Raw genomic sequence first — 17,032 nt, forward strand, 5'->3', positions numbered from 1 at the left:
TAGAACAGATTCTGGGAGGATGTGCGGCGATGGTTGTAGGCGCATGTGATGTGTGTGGCTGAGGTGAGGTGAGAATGGCTCGGAGCGGGAGGGAAAGTGGCGCGGGCTTTTGCAGAAAATGGTCTGCGACAATTGCTGAGCCACATATGGGAGATTCTTATTGTCCATGCTTCCATTCAATCACCGACTATCCAGCACTTCACGACATCATCTCAACATGCGCAAATAACCTACTGACAGTCGCCTTGATTCGTGACCTGCGATGCGCCCGCGGATGCCTGTGAACACACCCCGGTGACCTAACGCCATCTCCACCACACCTATCTGACCACTCCCACGCAATAATCAACCATGTCTCGCGGAGGCCGAGGTGGTGGCCGCTTCTATGGCGGCCGCCCACGCGCCGGGCCCACGATGCCCTTCGAAGTCGACCCAGAACTACTCGAAGCCGTCGACCAAGCCGAAGACGAAGAACGCTCGAGCGACGAGGACCGCGCGAAAGATCTCTTCCCGGTTCGCACGCACTGTCCCCTTTCCCACTCACGAACGCCCTACAATCTCTAACAGCCGGCAGGACGTGCTTAGCCCCATTCCCTCCGCCCCCATCACTGCCCGCGAACACCGCGCTGTAGTGCTGCAAAGGGAAATCCAAGCCAGACGCCACGCCGGCCCTTTCTGGACGGGTACGATGGAGCAGTGGGCGGAAATCGACACGCACTCCGGCGGCCAGGTGAATGCGTTTGACGGCGGAGTCGTGGCGACGTATGGGCGGAAACGCGTCCGCAAACCCTTTACTTTGCCTAGTTTGAAAAAGGTCAAGGTTTGCTGTGAGTTACTACGCACCCAGTCCTTTCCGCTGGTGTTCTTTAGCTCTGACTGCGAGAGCTAGATGCCGATTTATTACCCAAGGAGTTGAAGGATGTCGCCACGGACAACAGCCCAGACGGAGCCAACGCTTTGAAGAAGAAGAGACTCGCGCGAAAGTCCGCTGCAGATAGATTGGCCAGACTAGACGAAGAGGACCCGGCAAATCTCGGGCTCAACGATCGCGGCGCGGCAAGTGACGAGGAGAACGAAAAGGGCGAAGACGACGAGGACGATCCGGAGCGCGAGCCGGAGGATGACGACTTCACCGAGGACGAAGAGGACGACGACGATTACAACGCCGAGAAGTACTTTAACGATGGAGACGGCGACTTTGACGAGCCCGTGGGTGGAGGCGGAGGAGGGGACGACTACGGGGGAGACGATGCGTACTGAAGTCGGAGAGTTGTTTGCGCCACACCGGCCAATGCTACGTTTAGGAATGCGTTTTCAAGCAAGTCATATCGCCCCCACTACACTCGTCAGGCCGATGTCTAGGCAGAAAGATGGAACGCCGCGCTACGCCGTTTGCCCCATCTCACCGCATCTCACATAACGCCGGCGATCGAAGACACATGCTGCCCATCGTCATACTAGTACGTCCGAGCTAGGTTCCTCAAGTACCAGTCTACCAGCCTTCTGCCCACCTTGGCCTCCGAAACGTGAATCAGATCGGCTTGCATGGCGTAGTCCAGGTCGCTCGAATTCACCACGTCTCCTTCCAGCAAGCCGCCCTCGCTGTGCCGCATCTGCCTCGATCGTTGCTTGTTGACCAGCAGCCAGCTGCGCAGCGTTTCCGCGTCGACCTCCAGGAAGCCGGCCAGCTTCTTCAGGTCCATGGTCGTGTAGAGTTTGAGGTAGCTCCGCACCGTCGGCGAGAACATGTTGTTCTTCACTTCCTCCATGAAGATGGCGAGGTGGTGCTCGACAGGGTCGACGTTGAGCTGGGGGTTGTCGAAGTCGGGAGCGGTGGGTGAAATGAACTTGGGGCAAGCGGCGCGGAAGAGCTCCTCAAAGATGGGGAGGGCCTCGGGGCCGCCACGTTGCATGCGCGTGAGCTGCTCGCCGTACTTCTCTCGCAAGGCCGTGTGGATGGTATCGTCGAGACGCTGGGGGTAAAAGGCGACGCAGATGGCCACGAGTGCGTACATCTGGTCGTTCTTCTTGGTGATGCTGTCGAATTGCGCATTCTTTTGGAAGTTCTTTGTCCGGCTGACGTAGATGAGGATATGGTTGAAGGCGCGCAGGGCGTCGGCGTAGCGGTGCATCATCATGTAGCTGAAGCCGACGTAGTAGTAGGTGGTGAAGTTGGCAGCCATCACTCGAGCAAACATGGCCCGCTTGTTCAACTCAATGTCGTCGAGCGTCTTCAACGCCAAGCTGAAATCTCCCAGCAGACAATGCACTCGAAGCAGTCCGATGATGGAGAAGTAGCCGAGCATCTGATACAGATTTCTGCTGCCATACTCGCCGGCATAGAGCGCAGAATCCTCGCCGCGCTTCTTTGCCGCGAGTTGCTCGCTGATCTGAGAGCGCTGGATGAGGGAGTAGAGGACGTTGAGGACCGAGTAGCAGCCCCAGGTGTTGGGGTTTTCGCGCAGAATGGAAATGTCGTCTTCCTTGTCCGCGGGCTGCGTGTGGGCAAGGCGCTGTCGGTAGGCGCAGAAGGAGTTGAACTGGTAGATGAACTCGTCTATCACGTCCCATGCCCAGTAGTACTATACAAATCATCAGCAGGTGGCACGAGGATGGTTGTAACCCGAAAGACCCACCGAAGGAACTTCTATGTCCACCGGCCCTTCACTGTTGAGGATGTAATGGAAGAGGGCACAGTAGCTGTCGTAACTTTGGATCTTCAGTTCGATGGATGCGCCGTATTCCAGAGGTTGCGCAGCAGCGACCAGCTGGGCGTGTAGGTCTTGAGGGCCGCCTCCTGCCGAGCCTGTTCTGTCGAGATCGTAGTCCCCCCCATCTTCGTAGCTGACCTGCTCCTGGTAGTCATTCGCCAGAGCCTCCTCTTCTACATCCGAATCATCGTCGATGGTGCGCTCGGGCGCGTTCTGCTGATATTTGGGCGCTTGTCGTACCGACATCGTGGTGGAAATGTGTGGCAGGAGAGACAGGCGTGGCCAGGGCAGATGCGCTGAAGTCTTCCTCTGCCACCGCTCACACTTCCTTGTGCGAAATTTAAAGTGGGGCGAACTCTTGGCCCAGGCGGAAGTGTCCGTGGTCTAACCATTTCAGGACTTTGGCGACCTCTCCTCAGCCGTGTAGCATTCCCCCACTTCATCACCTCGACTCTGCCCGACCTTGTATTGCGAGAGAGCAAGACGTGGCGCTTCGAAAGATACATACAATCAAAATCCCTCACTTGCCATTTCCTATCTCGGAGCACTCAGCCAAGCAATCTCGTCGACTCCCTTAGCAACCATGTCTCCTACTCACCGCATAGCGGTGATCCAAATGCACCCCAAGCCCATGGCACTGGAGAAGAACTTCGAAAAAGCAGCCGACTACATCCGTGCAGCAGCTCGGCAGCACGCCCACCTCGCCGTGCTACCCGAGTACCATCTGCTCAACTGGATTCCGCACGATCCGAAGTTCAAGCAAGCTTGCGGCCAATGGCGAACGTACCTGCAGAAATACCAGGATCTGGCCAAGGAATGCAACATTTGTATTGTCCCGGGTACCATTATCGAGCTGCACGAAGAGGCCGTGGAGGATGAGCGACTCCTCAATGTCGCTTATTTCATCGACAACAAGGGCGAGATCTTGGGCAGATATGTCAAGAAGAACCTCTGGGGTAACATTGAGAGAGACCATCTCACCTCATCCACTCACGATCCACATGAAGTCTTTGATACGCCTCTCGGCAAGGTTGGCCTGCTGATTTGCTGGGATCTGGCTTTCCCCGAGGCTTTCCGTGAGCTGATCGACAACGGGGCGAAGATCATCATCATCCCTACTTTCTGGACGCTGAGCGACTGTTCGAAGGATGGTTTGGCAATTAATCCACTGTCGGAGGGTTTGTTCCTGGACTCGATTCTAACGGCGAGATGTTTCGAGAATACTTGCGGTAGGGCACTCTATCGTGCGCATCCGCCTGACTCGATCGCTAATCAATCATACAGCTGTCGTATTTGCCAACGCTGGCGGTCCCGCCGGCAAGGGCTATGCGGGTCTTTCCCAAATCTGTGTTCCCTACGCTGGAGCCCTGACAAGACTCGGAAGCCATGCTGAAGGTATGGCTGTCGCCGATGTTGACATGAACATACTTGAGATCGCCGAACAGAACTATCAAGTGAGAACGGATTTGGCGAGGAGTGACTGGCATTACATGTATCGACATACGAATAATGCGGATGATGGAAGCAAGTCTGATGCGAAGCTATGAAGAAATGTATACGTTTACTTCACCAGCTCATTGCGGACATTCCTCCTGATCCTTGCTCAACAAGAGTCCCCTGCCCTCTCTGTCTCGTTCCACCCTCTTCTCGATCCGCGAGACCCAAGTCGACTGACGATCGGATTTGATGTAGTTGCGAGCCTGCCACCTCAGCTCGGGCGAGATCTCTTCGCTTCGGTAGAGGTGTTCCTCGTCCCGAGTGACTCCAGGCTCCACGACCTTCGAGCATGTGGAGGAATGGGCCTTGGCTTTAGCCTGAGCGATCTCCGCTGACTGGTTCCTCTGCAGGTTGAGCTCCTCACGAAACTTTGACCTGTACGACTGCATGTTGATCGTTGATGTTCGCCGTGCTGGGGTCGCCGGTAATTGCTTTGTGTTGTACTGCTCGACTTCGTGCTCAGGAGGTGCGGGGAACCCGTGCTGCGATGACCTCTTGACGATGCTGAGATAGCTGTCGTGCTTGGCTGTCGATCGCCTGTGAGCGTCGTCGAGAGCAGAGCTCACCTCCTCCGCCCAGATCCGGTCCTCGGACAGAGGAGAGACCAAGGCCTGACTGTCGTAGACGGGGGTAAACGTTGGAGTCGCAGCATTCTGGCCGACTGTTGCATTCCACGGCCAGCTTTCGGAACGTGCAGCCCGCAGATCGTGCAAGTCGCCGCCAGCTTGAACAGACCACGCTTCAACAGACCACGCTTCCGAATCGACTGTTTCTTGATCAGCCGCCGCTTGAGTGGGGTGCATGACTTGTGGAACAGTAGTGGCAGGTTTCAGCATACCTTTGAGACAGCCCTCGGTGTTTCGGCGCATGCGCTTGAAGAGACCAGCGTTGACAGTAACGCTGCCGTCCATGTGGTGGACTTGATCGCGGGGATATGTCGATGTTGTCTCACAACCAAGGTCTTGCAGCTTCTAGGCGGTGTGTAACGAGACACAAGAACAGGAAGAAGAAGGATGGCAGCCTTCTTGATGGGTGAGACCCAAATGTAACGGCCGCAGTAGTCACATATATAGTGAAGTGCAGACGGTGAAGGCATCTGGACAACACAAAGAGCCAACAAAGCCATTGTGAAGGACAATGCGTGGAGTGAACTGGAACCTGATGTGCCCTTTGTCGTCGGACGTAGGACAAAGACCCCGCGCGCCTTTTGTGAAGAGTAGACGCTCGAAATAGTGGTCAAAGGAACAGGTCGAAAAGCTGATGGAGTTGCTTTCACCCTCATGTGACTGGTGCCGTCAACACTTTATGACATCCTGGAGACTCGATTAGCGGGTTGTGGGTAGCTGCATTAGAACTCGTTGCGTCGGATAGACACGTATAGAACGATTCGACTCCATATGGCTGTGTATAGTTATTCTGACAAGCTTGAGCGGAGGAATGAGACAGCAAAAAGATGAGAAGCCGTAGATAGGAAGCTGTGCTTGATTGTCTCACATGCAAATGTTTCCAGTGAACCAGGCACGCCTGCCACGCAATCACACCCTAGCGGCCCGCATATAGCCCACAAGTCCACTGCAGTAATCCGCGAGCCTCTGCACCCTTCTTCGCTCTGCCTGTAGTGCTCGTGACCACTCTGCAACCGCATCTCTCAAAGCCTCACTGCCTAAGACGATGTCGCCATGGACACGAAGAAAGACGGCCATCCACGCTTGACCCAGCTCAAAGTCGCGTTTCTGCTGAAGCAGCCACGTCAAAGACTGAACAAACGTCACCATGTCTCGGCCTTCCACCGTCATTGTTCGGATCTCAATGTCGGCCGCGGCAGGACTGAGCGATTGGAGATGCGCCAGGAATCGTGCGTAGTCTTGTTCGTCATGGATATTGCGCAGCAGCTCGCCGAATGTACTCTTGATGCCCTGAGCATGCAGCCTGGAGATACGGCTTCGTTCTTGTTCCATTGTCATCGCATCGGCTTCCTGCAAGAGCAAGGCGTTACTATCAGATTGACGGTCTTGCGCCGATGGCAAGAAGAATGGGGCCTTCTCCGGCTTTTTCGGCGGTTCGACTGGCTTGTTTCGTTGCCGAATAAGGTCCATGTGCAACAAGTTCTGCCATCTGGAGCGCGGCACAAGCGAAAGTGAGAGCAGGTTTGAAGATAGCTCGTCCAGTTCGATTTCCGGTAGCCCGTTGACAAGATCCGCGTCATCGTCCTCAATCTCGGCTTGAGCTGCCACGAGACTCTCACCGCCCTCGCCGCTCGAAGTCGGAGCTTGAGTGTCTCCGGCAACGATTTGTGACAACTCCTTCTCACCCAAACGTCGAGCGGGGACGTGCATGAAAAGCGAACGATTGCTCCACACGTCCACGCCGACGCTGCCTGCAGTCGCGGTAGCCAGGAATTCGCCGGTGGGCGAAAATGCAAGGCTGGTACATTCCGTGCGTGTCTTGAAAGCATCGATAAGATGGCCCGCGGGCAAGTCCCAAAGAAGAACGAGAGAGCCAATGCTAGCCGCGATCCAGTGTCCATCGAATGAAAAGGCCATGTCGTTGATCGTCAGACCATTCAGCTCTGGAATAGCAGGCCGAGAAGGGAAGAGCTCACGGATGAGCCTGAATGTCGTTACATCTACGACGCGAACAGCGCCATCAGAACAAGCGAGAGCAGCCAGATTTGAACTGCGATGGAAACGCATGCTCGTGATGCCGGTCGAGACGGTCCAATTGATTTCGTGGATCAGCAGGCCGGATCTGAAGTCCCAGAATTTGACCTTGCCGTCTGCACCCGCGGACATGACCGTTTTGTTGAGGTTGTCGATCGCCAGGCCCACCACGGCACTGGCATGTCTCCCTTGACCGCGGAGGAATTTCTTCTTCCCATCATCTTCTTCAACCAAACCATGTTTCTCCACGTCGAGCTTCAACTGCTTAGCTTGTAGTGGCGTCAAGCGCGCAGGAAAGCGTTGACGATGTATTCCTGACTGCATGTTAAAGACGTCGATGGCCCCCTTCTCCGATCCAATGAGACCAAAGGTACCGCACGGCGACATGGCTACCGCAGTCACATTATCCCCGTCGCCTGTTTGAAATGCCCATCGGCCCGCGCGCTTGCGGCCCCAGAACCAGGTTCGAGCCTTTTTGTCATTTTCATGGGCAGTGATGACACTTTCCCAGCCGGTTGTCCCACTGACTTCCGCACTGACCTGTTTGCCTTTTGCTCCTTGCCAGATGGGATGTTTGCCGGGAACAGCACCAATTCCACCATCGCGATTCAGACTGCAAGCCACAGCAACCACCGGTGGACACTTCAAAGCTTCGAGGCTGTCACGATTGCTACCGGAGAGAAGGCCCTGCTTCTTCGCCTTGCTTTGTACGGCGCCCTGACTTAGCTCTGTACTCTGGCCATCCCGACGCAGGGACCATCCCCATAGACTCCGGTCTTTGCTTCCGGAGATCAGCCATTTGCCTGTGTCGTCGGAACCATCTGAAGCGAACGGAAGGAAGTGCAGCTTTGTGATGGGTGCACCGTGTCCACTTCTGGAGTGAAGAATTCTCGGGACTGGGCTGAAGGGGGTTTCATCGAAGATCCAGGTTTTGAGACTGTTGTCGAGCCCGCTGCTCACGAGCACAGCTTGCCCAGAGAGGAACTCCACTCTGCTGACGCCGCCGGGGGAGGATGTCGTTGGCTGCGCGTGTGCCGCGCGCAAGACTCCGGCTTTCTTTCCACCCTCATTGAGATCCCAGAGTGTGACATCGCCGGAATGCACAGACGAGGTAGCCATGACACCAGGGATTCGACCGTCATCGCCGGCGCCCATTCCGTCAGTACGGAAGGAGATTGAAGTCACGGCAAGGGCGGCGGGAGTTGAGAGCTGGATGACGGTTTGGTCGGTGCGGACATCGTGAATGCGCAGCTGACCGTTTTCATAGGCAAGAGCCACAAGAGAGAGTGCGGGGGTTGGCTCAATGGCGGTGACAGCTCCAAATGATGTTGACGGAGGAAGGATGGTGTAGATTAATTTTCCACTCGAGACGTTCCACAGCTCTGCGCTGCCATCCTGCCTACCGACCAAGACCTTGTTCAACAAAGTTGGCACGTTGGCGATGCAGGCGGTGAATGGCACCGGGGAGATGCCCTTTAGGATGGTGTAGAGCGCGTATGTCTCGGAGTTCCAGACCAGCATTTGGGACTGGCAGACGCCGACCATCCACGATCCAAGGACACAAAAGGACTGGACATTCTCGGTCCAGCTCGGGGGAGACTCCAATTCTGCTTCCCGCCGTCCGCGCTTGAACACCCACACACCTCTCTGGGATTTGACCGTGTCGCCGCCCCATGCAGCAAAGACTTTGTCCTTCCGTGCGGCGCTGGCGGTGATGGTCTCAGGCGTCTGCGGGCGGGTGATGAAGACGAGGTTCAGACCTTTGCGAAGGTCATACGTCTGGAGGCTCCGGCCCACGGAGGTGGTAAGTTGAAAGGTGGTTTTGCCGAGAGGGACGCTGGTGAATGGGACAGCGGTTGGAGAAACCAGACCGACCGTCCGGTAGGGAGCAAAAACACGGGATGCGCCAGGCACGCTCCTCCCTTTTGCGGCCCCGTTGACGAGTTTTTGCCGCTTGACGAGGCGTCCTCCTTCCGCATCGTCCTTCTGCATCGCTGCTACCGATGAGGACTGCACGTGGGGGTGGAAGAATGCAATCACTGCATGTTTCTTTGCCGCACGCTTGAAACTTTTTTGGGTGTGAAGTCTTATCTTATCTTCGGCATTGATCATCTTATCTTATCGCTGGGTATGTTGACGTCCGCACGCCGTACTTTACGTCACGATCGGTGTTGCATGTGAACATTGAACTTGGTGCATGTCCTCGAGAGACTCGCGAAGAGCTCGTCCCATCTTGCTTCTCATATCTCCTTGCTTTGGTCTTGGGTGGTTCTTGTCTTGTACATTTATCCTTCTCATGTCGCTTTCCCAGACAGAGATCCAGGCTGTCGCGCTCCCGATCGCCCGACATGCTCGCTAGTGCGGATGCCTCACTGTCCCGCTCCACTTCCAACGATTCTGCCCGCTCTGCCGCGCACCAGCTCTCCAATGCCACTCCGGCCTCTCGCAAAGGCACGAATGTCGAAGCGGAACCCACAAGCGGCATCACCGACCTCGCCAGCATCTCCATGCCCCCACCAGCCCTCCCTCGCTCTCGAAGCCCGACCGCCGCCAATCTACAGCCGTCGTCCGGTCGAGTCGCGGATGAGGCGACTACGAGAAGATCAGATCCCGGCATCACAACCAGCATGTCATCCACTTCAATGAACATTCCGGGCAAGAGCGCTTCAGGCTCGGTCACAGGGGGAAGCAATTCCCCAGACGGCTCGCGAGCTCAGCCCTCACCCATCGCAGATCCGCCTGCCTATCTCAATCCCACCCTGCCCGACAGCAACAACAACAAAGCGCCTGCCGTCACCCAGCACACAGTCGTCACGGCGTCCGGCCAGAACGGCGCTCTATCGCCCACCCTGAACGGCTCGCTTCGAGAGCCTCCGTCGGCCAATACTTCCCACATCACCATGTCTGCATCGACGCCACATTTGTCAAGAGAAGGCCGTACAGTTCGAGGTCGTACTCCCGCCTCCTCCTCCCGCCGCGTGTCCAACAGTGGTCCAAACAGTACCTCCGCATCCACAGAGCGATCGACAGCGAATGAGCGCAATCCCAACAAAATCGGCACACTGGGCATTTGTGCCTTGGACTCGAAGGCCAGGAGCAAACCCTCGCGTAATATTCTGAATCGGCTGGTGGGCAAGGACAACGACTTCGACGTCATTATCTTCGGAGACAAGGTTATCCTGGACGAAGATGTGGAGAACTGGCCGGTATGCGACTTCCTGATCAGCTTCTTCAGCGACGGCTTTCCACTAGACAAGGCCATCGCATACGCCAAGCTGCGGAGGCCCTTCTGCGTCAACGACCTTCCCATGCAGACCGTGCTTTGGGATCGTAGGATCTGTCTTCGCATACTCGACAAACTTGGCGTGCCCAGTCCCCAGCGGCTTGTCGTGAGTCGGGACGGAGGACCGGTATTGGCCTCTGCAGATATCGCGGAGCGCCTGAAGCAACTCGCAGACGTGGACTTGCACGGCCCCGAGGGCCTCGGAGGAGGTGAAAAGGCACCATACGAGATATATCTCGAAGACGACAGTGATACCCTGGTGGTCAATGGACAGAAGCTGAGCAAGCCATTTGTCGAGAAGCCGGTCAGCGGTGAAGACCACAACATCAACATCTACTACCCCAAGTCGCAAGGTGGCGGTGGTCGCAGACTCTTCCGAAAAATCAACAACAAGTCAAGCGAGAAAGACGAGAATCTCGTTGTCCCTCGAGCGGTCACTGATCAGACAGGAAGTTTCATTTACGAACAATTCCTCAAAGTCGAAAACGCCGAGGACGTCAAAGCATACACCGTTGGCCCCGACTTCTGCCATGCTGAAACGCGAAAGTCACCTGTCGTCGACGGCGTCGTGAAACGCAATCCTAACGGGAAGGAGATTCGATATGTGACGTCCTTGTCAAGAGAGGAGCAACTCATGGCCACCAAAATCGCAATGGGCTTTGGACAGAGGGTTTGTGGGTTCGACTTGCTGAGGGTCGGTGACCAAAGCTATGTAATTGACGTCAACGGCTGGAGCTTTGTAAAGGACAACAACGACTACTACGACAAGTGCGCCAGCATTCTCAAAAGCATGTTTGTGAGGGAGCGGCTACGCTGGGACGGCAAGACGACGCCCAGCGAAGACGGCGATGGCAAGGAACTTCAGCTGCCCGATCTCGCCGCGCTTGAGAAGCTGAGCAATCATCGAAAGTCGACATTTTCCATGGACAAGGAGCGGGCAAGCCATCGCCATTCCCTCAAGAGCGTGTTTCGGGCTCGCAGCATTTCTCAACTCCGCGACCAAGTCAGCACTGCCGCTCTCAAGATGGGCCACCCTCAATCCGCACGCAGCCCAGGCGGCACGTCAAGCCCATTGAGCAACCCGCCGACTCTCGAACGCTCACCAAGCAAACAGAAGATTCCGTCGATGTCAAGAGAAAACTTGCTTCCCCCTCCTGCCATTGCGGGCCACGAATCTCATTTGAAGGAGATGGCGGTTGCCGATCGATCGAGTTCAGCTCCTGAGCACGCAGTTGTACAGACCGAGCAAGAGCCACCAAAGACCGTTCCAGCGCCAGCGTCAAAATCGCAGTGGAGACTGAAAGGCATGGTGGCGGTGATTCGCCACGCGGACCGCACGCCGAAGCAGAAGTTCAAGTTCACGTTTCACTCCAAGCCTTTTGTCGATCTTCTCAAGGGCCATCAAGAGGAGGTTCTTCTCGTTGGCGAAGCGGCTCTCCACTCTGTCCAGTTGGCCGTCAAGCAAGCGCTGCAGGAGGGGGTTGAAGACCGTACGAAACTGCGGACGCTACAAAACGCCCTTGCAAAGAAGGGGAATTGGCCTGGCACAAAGGTCCAGATCAAGCCCATGTTCAAGAAGCCAAAGGAAGATGGGGGAAAGGCAAAGGAGAAAGGCGACAAGGGCGTCGATCCCTCGGACACTGTTCCCATGGTCGGTCCATTTGAAGGGGAGGCCGATTCCCGATGGCCTGCCAAAGGCTTCAAGGACTTGACGTCTTTTACTGAAACGGACTCTGGTGGACCGGCGCAGGTGCGGGTGCAATCTCGAAGTGACTCGGTAGGCGAGGTTACCATGTCCAGACATGCCGCTGCGGAGAACAATCTCGTACTGGACAAGCTGCAACTGGTCATGAAGTGGGGTGGGGAGCCTACGCACTCGGCAAGATACCAGTCCGCCGACTTGGGCGAAAACATGCGCAACGACCTACTTTTGATGAACAAAGAGGCCCTCTCGGATGTGTCCATCTTCACTTCATCTGAACGACGGGTGACCACTTCCGCTCAAATATTCGCTGGTGGCTTCCTGGGTCAAGCGGATGTAGACACTCGGCAGATCCGGGTTCGAAAAGATCTGCTGGATGACTCGAACGCTGCGAAAGATGAAATGGACAAAGTGAAGAAGAAGCTGAAGGGGCTCTTGCGACAAGGCAATGCAGCGCCTGAGCAATTCGCGTGGCCGAAAGACGGTACACCCGAACCATACGTGGTGGTGCGAAACGTCGTCGAGCTCATGAAGTTTCATCGCCGAGTCATGCGTGACAACGTGTCCAAATTGGGCTCCGAAGCCACTCGGTCCTTGCAGAAGGTGAGCAATTCTACGACATACCCCCAGGATGTGGATGCCAGCGCCCTTGCCAACGGTGGCGAGTCGATCAGCCAGGCTTCGTCCGTGCAAGCTAGATGGTGCACGGGCGAGGATGCAGAGTTGTTCAAGGAGCGATGGGAGAAGCTGTTCAACGAATTTACGGATGCGGAAAAGGTTGATCCTAGCAAGATCAGCGAGCTATACGACACGATGAAGTTTGACGCGTTGCACAACCGACAATTTCTCGAGTGGGTCTTTACGCCGAGTCAAAGCTTCATGGTGGAAGAAGGCGAGGAGGACGACCGTGTCCTGCGACGCACAGAGTCCGTCGTTGCGCGAGAGGAGTTTGCGCATACTCATGACGGGACTGCTCCGCTGTACGACGGCAAGAATGAGCCGGATGGACGAGACAGCGAACCACCACGTCGGAGTGGGACGACAACATCACTGGCCAGCTTACCGATGTCTTCGGACTCGGAGCGACACTCGTTTGCGCACCGCGTGGGCCTACGACGCCGATCGGCGGATTTGAAGGCGGCCGCAAGGAATGCAATGGCTGGCGTAAACCCGGAGGACTCCTACTTCAACCTCTACAAGGGAAGCGTATCCGCTGTGGACTCGAAAGTCCGCAATGATGCTCGACTGGAGAAGCTGAACGAGCTGTACGGTCTTACGAAGATTCTGTTTGATTTCATCGGCCCGCAGGAGTACGGCATTACGAATTCCGAAAAGCTGGAAATTGGACTCCTGACCAGTCTGCCGCTTCTGCGAGAGATTGTCAAGGACTTGGAAGAAGTGCAAGCATCGGACGATGCGAAATCGTTCATCTACTTCACCAAGGAATCGCACATTTACACACTGCTCAACTGCATATTGGAGGGCGGCATCCAGACCAAGATTGCCCGCAACGCCATCCCGGAGCTCGATTATCTCTCGCAAATCTGCTTCGAGTTGTACGAATCGGAGAACGCGGAGGCAGACATCGACCCCGCGAATCCCGAGACGAACTTCAACTACTCGATTCGCATCACGATGAGTCCGGGCTGCCACACTTTCGATCCGCTGGATGTGCAGTTGGATAGCAAGCACTGCATTGGCTGCGCCCCGCGCCGGAGTCTGACGCCGCACGCGAACTGGAGGGACGTGATTGAAACCCTGCGTGCCAAATTCGACACTGTCAAGCTGCCGACGTCGTTTGTAGCGGTCAACTTGTCCGAGAAGATCCCGCAGGAGTTTGTGAGTAAGGAGGCCGCGGCGGGGCTAAGTGATGATGTGTAGCGTTAGCCTTGCTTGCTTGGTGTTGATGTTGACCAGGAATTGCTTGCGTTCACAGTCGTACACATAGAGTTGGGTTTCATTCTTTTTAGTAGCGAGAATCCATATCCTCCAGATCTTGATTGTCTTCTGACTCGTCGCTTTCGGCTGCTTCGTCTTCGTCTTCTCCCACCTCCTCATCGCTTGAGATGACCTCCTTTAACGATGTTCGTGTCAAGGTCTGAGGCAGATCGACTTCATCCTGCACCCCAAGCAACTTGGCCTGCTCGGGCGTAAGGTCAACTACCTGCGGTGCAAACTCCCCCGTTTCATCATCCTCATCGAAGGCCGTCGTGTCCATCCGAACCTGTTCCCCATCCTCCAGCTCCAGCAGACCCGTCTTGGCAAAGCTCCCGCCAAACTGCCACCCATACTCTTGCTTCAAATACTCCTCCAAATCATCCAGCTCGTCCACCACATCCTGGACATCGATTGCGTCGAGCCCAGTCAGGCCTTTCCGGAAGCGCACGAGCAGACTCTTCAACAACGAGCCCCCCTCATCCGCAAGATCGATTAATCCACCTTCCGCATCCTTGCAATGCTGCAGCTGAATTCGAAGTGCGGCAATGGCTGCGATGAAGAGATCCGGCTGCTCTGCCACGGCTGACTTGCAGGTGAAAAGCAGGGTCAGAAGCCGCTTCCATTGCTCGAGGCAGGAGAAATTGTTGATGGTTAGGATCATGAGGAAGCAGAATTGCAGCTCGCCGATGATCTCGAGGGGATTGTGGGTGAGGTTGTTGAGCGCCCAAGAGCGGTCTTGAGCGGCGTCTGTTCGCTCGCGACCGGTAGCTCCTTCGCGCCAGGTTTGCTTGAGGTCGATGGGGAGGAAGTGCAGTTCTTCTCCGGGTTGCAGGTCGAGGTCTTGGTCTACAAGACCGGGGATGTCTTCGAGGTCGCGGCGCGAGGAGTTTGCAGAGCTGACTTTCCAGTCGGCGCCGTTTCCGAGGAGTCGGGAAAGTAGGGTAGGGGTGATGGAGGCGGTTAGGGTAGACCAGTCGGAGCTCACTTCGACATCGTCCCCTTCAGTTTTGGCAACTTCTTGTCTGTAGGGTGTCAGGCCATTCCATATGCTTCCCAGGTTGGCTCGTTGCCGTAGAATCTCTGTCTCATCGGTGATCCGAACGAGGGCCTCGGACGCTGCGTCCCATTGTGTGACGATGACATCCGGAGGATTGCCATTGTTCGTGATATCAAACCAGATTCCATGCCGCTCGGAGAAGGCCGTCGTCGGACTGGCAAAGGCAAAGTGAAGGCCGGTTGATATGCCTTTGACCCCGCGAAAACGGGGAGTGGTCGTGAAAGACAACAAGTCAATGCCTCCCAATGCGCCTTCGGGGAGGCCGAGCATCAGCACAACAGGCGCCTCGCTGGACTCCATTGTGTTGCTCAAGACTCTGCGCAGGCTTTGCAAGGCTTCGAACTCATGCCCGGCCGCTGTTTCTTTGTTCGATTTTTTCCGGCACGCCTCCCAATGGTGATATCACCCTCCCGACCGTATAATGGGCAAAACTCGATGGTTATTGGATCAAAAAGGATGAAAATAGGCTTAAAAGAAAGCTGGACTCACAGGGGATCGAACCCTGGACCTTCCGCAGTCGACTCCACTCCACTCCGCTTAGTGGAGGGTGATGTTTGCAAAGCGAGATGCAAAGCGGATGCTCTACCCTGAAATGGGGGTCAGCAGGAGTCGAGATGGATGCACCTGATTTCACGCACACTGAGCCACAAGCCCGTGATTCCGACGGAGTTGTCGACGACGATTCTCCGCGAAAATCTGAGACCGGGGCGAGTTAAATTGTACATATACGCCAATGGCTTGGCGGCCGAGCATCACCCGTGCCACCGCTAGACCTTCAGTACGCAAGGGTGGAAATTCATTCTGATCGTATTTAACATATTGAGCGTCTTATTACGCTGCTCGCTCCATCTCCCCGAGCGTCAGGTCTCGCCGAAGACAAAGATACCCTTGCCGCTTCTGAAGCCTTCGAGCGTTCCAGCAACAGCCTTGACCAGCTCCTCCTGCTTCGAATTGAAGTCCCACGTCAAACGATCCATTGGAACATCCTTGAACTTCCCTTCCCTCGTCAGATCGAGAATCTCCTGCACGCATGCATCCTTTTCATCCGGCTTCTGCTCCGCCCACTTGCTCACCCAGAAGCCGTCAAAGGCGACTTGCTTGAAGATCATGATGCTCAGTGGCAGCGAGACGGGCTGTTTCGACATGGCGCCGTAGGTGACCATGTGCGAGCCTGGTGCCAGCTGCTTGGCCATGCTGTTGACGAGGGAGCCTCCAACACAGTTCAATCCCAATCGCACAGGCTCGCGTCCGCCATTGGTCAGCTCCTTGATCTTGTCGCGGAACTCCTTCTTCTCGACTTCCTCATCAGTCACCACGACATCTGCTCCCAAGCCCTGCAAGTCAGCTTTCAACTCTTCCATTCCAGTGTCTCGTTTCCGAACAACGTTGATGCTCTTGTAACCCCACAGCTTTCCCAGCTGGATCGCAGCTCGACCAACACCCGAATTCGCCCCATTCTGTATGAACCATTGCCCGGGATGAAGATCGACAAAGTCTTTCAACATGCGATATGCCGTACAAGGGTTGACCGACACAGTGCCGACTTGTTCCGGCTTCAAGCCGTCTTTGTTCCTGATGGGCGAAAGGTAGTCCATCGTAGTCTGCGCGTGGGTTCGCCATGTTCCAAATCCTTGCTTCCTCATGATGACCCAATCGCCCTTTTGGACTTCTTTCACGCCGCTCCCGACGGACAGGACCTCGGCCACGCCCTCATTGCCTCCCACAGCGATGGGTTCGCTCGTCCCCAATGCGGTAGTCCAGGTGGGTTTTGTAGGATAGACGCCCTGGATTTGATTGATGTCTGCAGGGTTGATGGGCGACGCGAGGAAGCGGACGGTGACGAGGTCGCGATGGGGAGGACTGATGGAGTGGCCGTGCAGGCGCAGGACGTTCTTGGGTTCTCCGTGATTGTCGAATACGAGGCATTTGGCTTGTTCGTAGCCGTACGCTGAGATTCCACGGATCTGCCGAGTATTGTACGATGGATGGTGGAATTGACGGACAGCAATCCGCGCAGGACCGAACAATGCCCTTGACGGCGCCATTGGAGCGAATGGTGAAGTTGCAGGGAACAATGCCTTTGATCTTTATTGAGCTTTGGACAGTTCTTATGCGAGATGACGCGCTTTGCGTCCAAGCGTTCGGAACAGCAGCCGAGAGTGCACTTCACTTCATTGCTCAGGG

The 17,032-nt window shown here is 55.8% G+C and overlaps 8 protein-coding genes across 8 annotated transcripts; 3 read left to right on the top strand and 5 right to left on the bottom strand.

Moving 5' to 3' along the window:
- Nucleotides 1-148: 148 nt before the first annotated feature.
- On the top strand, nucleotides 149-1,004 carry BDY17DRAFT_21500 (uncharacterized protein). The gene has a single exon (XM_033730137.1). It carries the CDS (start codon nucleotides 386-388, stop codon nucleotides 887-889), a length of 504 nt encoding a protein of 167 aa, XP_033594511.1. The 5' UTR covers nucleotides 149-385; the 3' UTR covers nucleotides 890-1,004.
- A 453-nt stretch (nucleotides 1,005-1,457) lies between these two features.
- On the bottom strand, nucleotides 1,458-2,957 carry BDY17DRAFT_314739 (eukaryotic translation initiation factor 3; the record flags this gene model as incomplete). The annotated part of the gene is made up of 2 exons (XM_033735850.1): nucleotides 1,458-2,582; nucleotides 2,637-2,957. 2 exons carry the CDS (start codon nucleotides 2,955-2,957, stop codon nucleotides 1,458-1,460), a joined length of 1,446 nt encoding a protein of 481 aa, XP_033594512.1.
- A 337-nt stretch (nucleotides 2,958-3,294) lies between these two features.
- On the top strand, nucleotides 3,295-4,258 carry BDY17DRAFT_244313 (carbon-nitrogen hydrolase; the record flags this gene model as incomplete). The annotated part of the gene is made up of 2 exons (XM_033730517.1): nucleotides 3,295-3,940; nucleotides 3,996-4,258. The coding sequence occupies 2 exons, from the start codon at nucleotides 3,295-3,297 to the stop codon at nucleotides 4,256-4,258; spliced, it is 909 nt and encodes a 302-aa protein (XP_033594513.1).
- Nucleotides 4,259-4,285: 27 nt separating this feature from the next.
- BDY17DRAFT_320456 (uncharacterized protein) lies at nucleotides 4,286-5,119 on the bottom strand (the record flags this gene model as incomplete). The annotated part of the gene is made up of 1 exon (XM_033736462.1): nucleotides 4,286-5,119. The coding sequence occupies one exon, from the start codon at nucleotides 5,117-5,119 to the stop codon at nucleotides 4,286-4,288; it is 834 nt and encodes a 277-aa protein (XP_033594514.1).
- A 624-nt stretch (nucleotides 5,120-5,743) lies between these two features.
- BDY17DRAFT_307252 (Utp21 specific WD40 associated putative domain-containing protein) lies at nucleotides 5,744-8,860 on the bottom strand (the record flags this gene model as incomplete). The annotated part of the gene is made up of 1 exon (XM_033735110.1): nucleotides 5,744-8,860. One exon carries the CDS (start codon nucleotides 8,858-8,860, stop codon nucleotides 5,744-5,746), a length of 3,117 nt encoding a protein of 1,038 aa, XP_033594515.1.
- A 908-nt stretch (nucleotides 8,861-9,768) lies between these two features.
- BDY17DRAFT_243297 (histidine phosphatase superfamily-domain-containing protein) lies at nucleotides 9,769-13,734 on the top strand (the record flags this gene model as incomplete). The annotated part of the gene is made up of 3 exons (XM_033730419.1): nucleotides 9,769-12,443; nucleotides 12,498-12,833; nucleotides 13,059-13,734. 3 exons carry the CDS (start codon nucleotides 9,769-9,771, stop codon nucleotides 13,732-13,734), a joined length of 3,687 nt encoding a protein of 1,228 aa, XP_033594516.1.
- Nucleotides 13,735-13,819: 85 nt separating this feature from the next.
- BDY17DRAFT_243722 (AAR2 protein-domain-containing protein) lies at nucleotides 13,820-15,148 on the bottom strand (the record flags this gene model as incomplete). Its single annotated transcript, XM_033730461.1, has 2 exons — nucleotides 13,820-13,871; nucleotides 13,935-15,148. 2 exons carry the CDS (start codon nucleotides 15,146-15,148, stop codon nucleotides 13,820-13,822), a joined length of 1,266 nt encoding a protein of 421 aa, XP_033594517.1.
- A 457-nt stretch (nucleotides 15,149-15,605) lies between these two features.
- BDY17DRAFT_289988 (uncharacterized protein) lies at nucleotides 15,606-17,032 on the bottom strand. Its single transcript, XM_033732426.1, has one exon. It carries the CDS (start codon nucleotides 16,891-16,893, stop codon nucleotides 15,709-15,711), a length of 1,185 nt encoding a protein of 394 aa, XP_033594518.1. The 5' UTR covers nucleotides 16,894-17,032; the 3' UTR covers nucleotides 15,606-15,708.

This window comes from Neohortaea acidophila (genome assembly GCF_010093505.1).
Source record: "Neohortaea acidophila strain CBS 113389 unplaced genomic scaffold BDY17scaffold_1, whole genome shotgun sequence".
Lineage (NCBI taxonomy): Eukaryota > Fungi > Ascomycota > Dothideomycetes > Mycosphaerellales > Teratosphaeriaceae > Neohortaea > Neohortaea acidophila.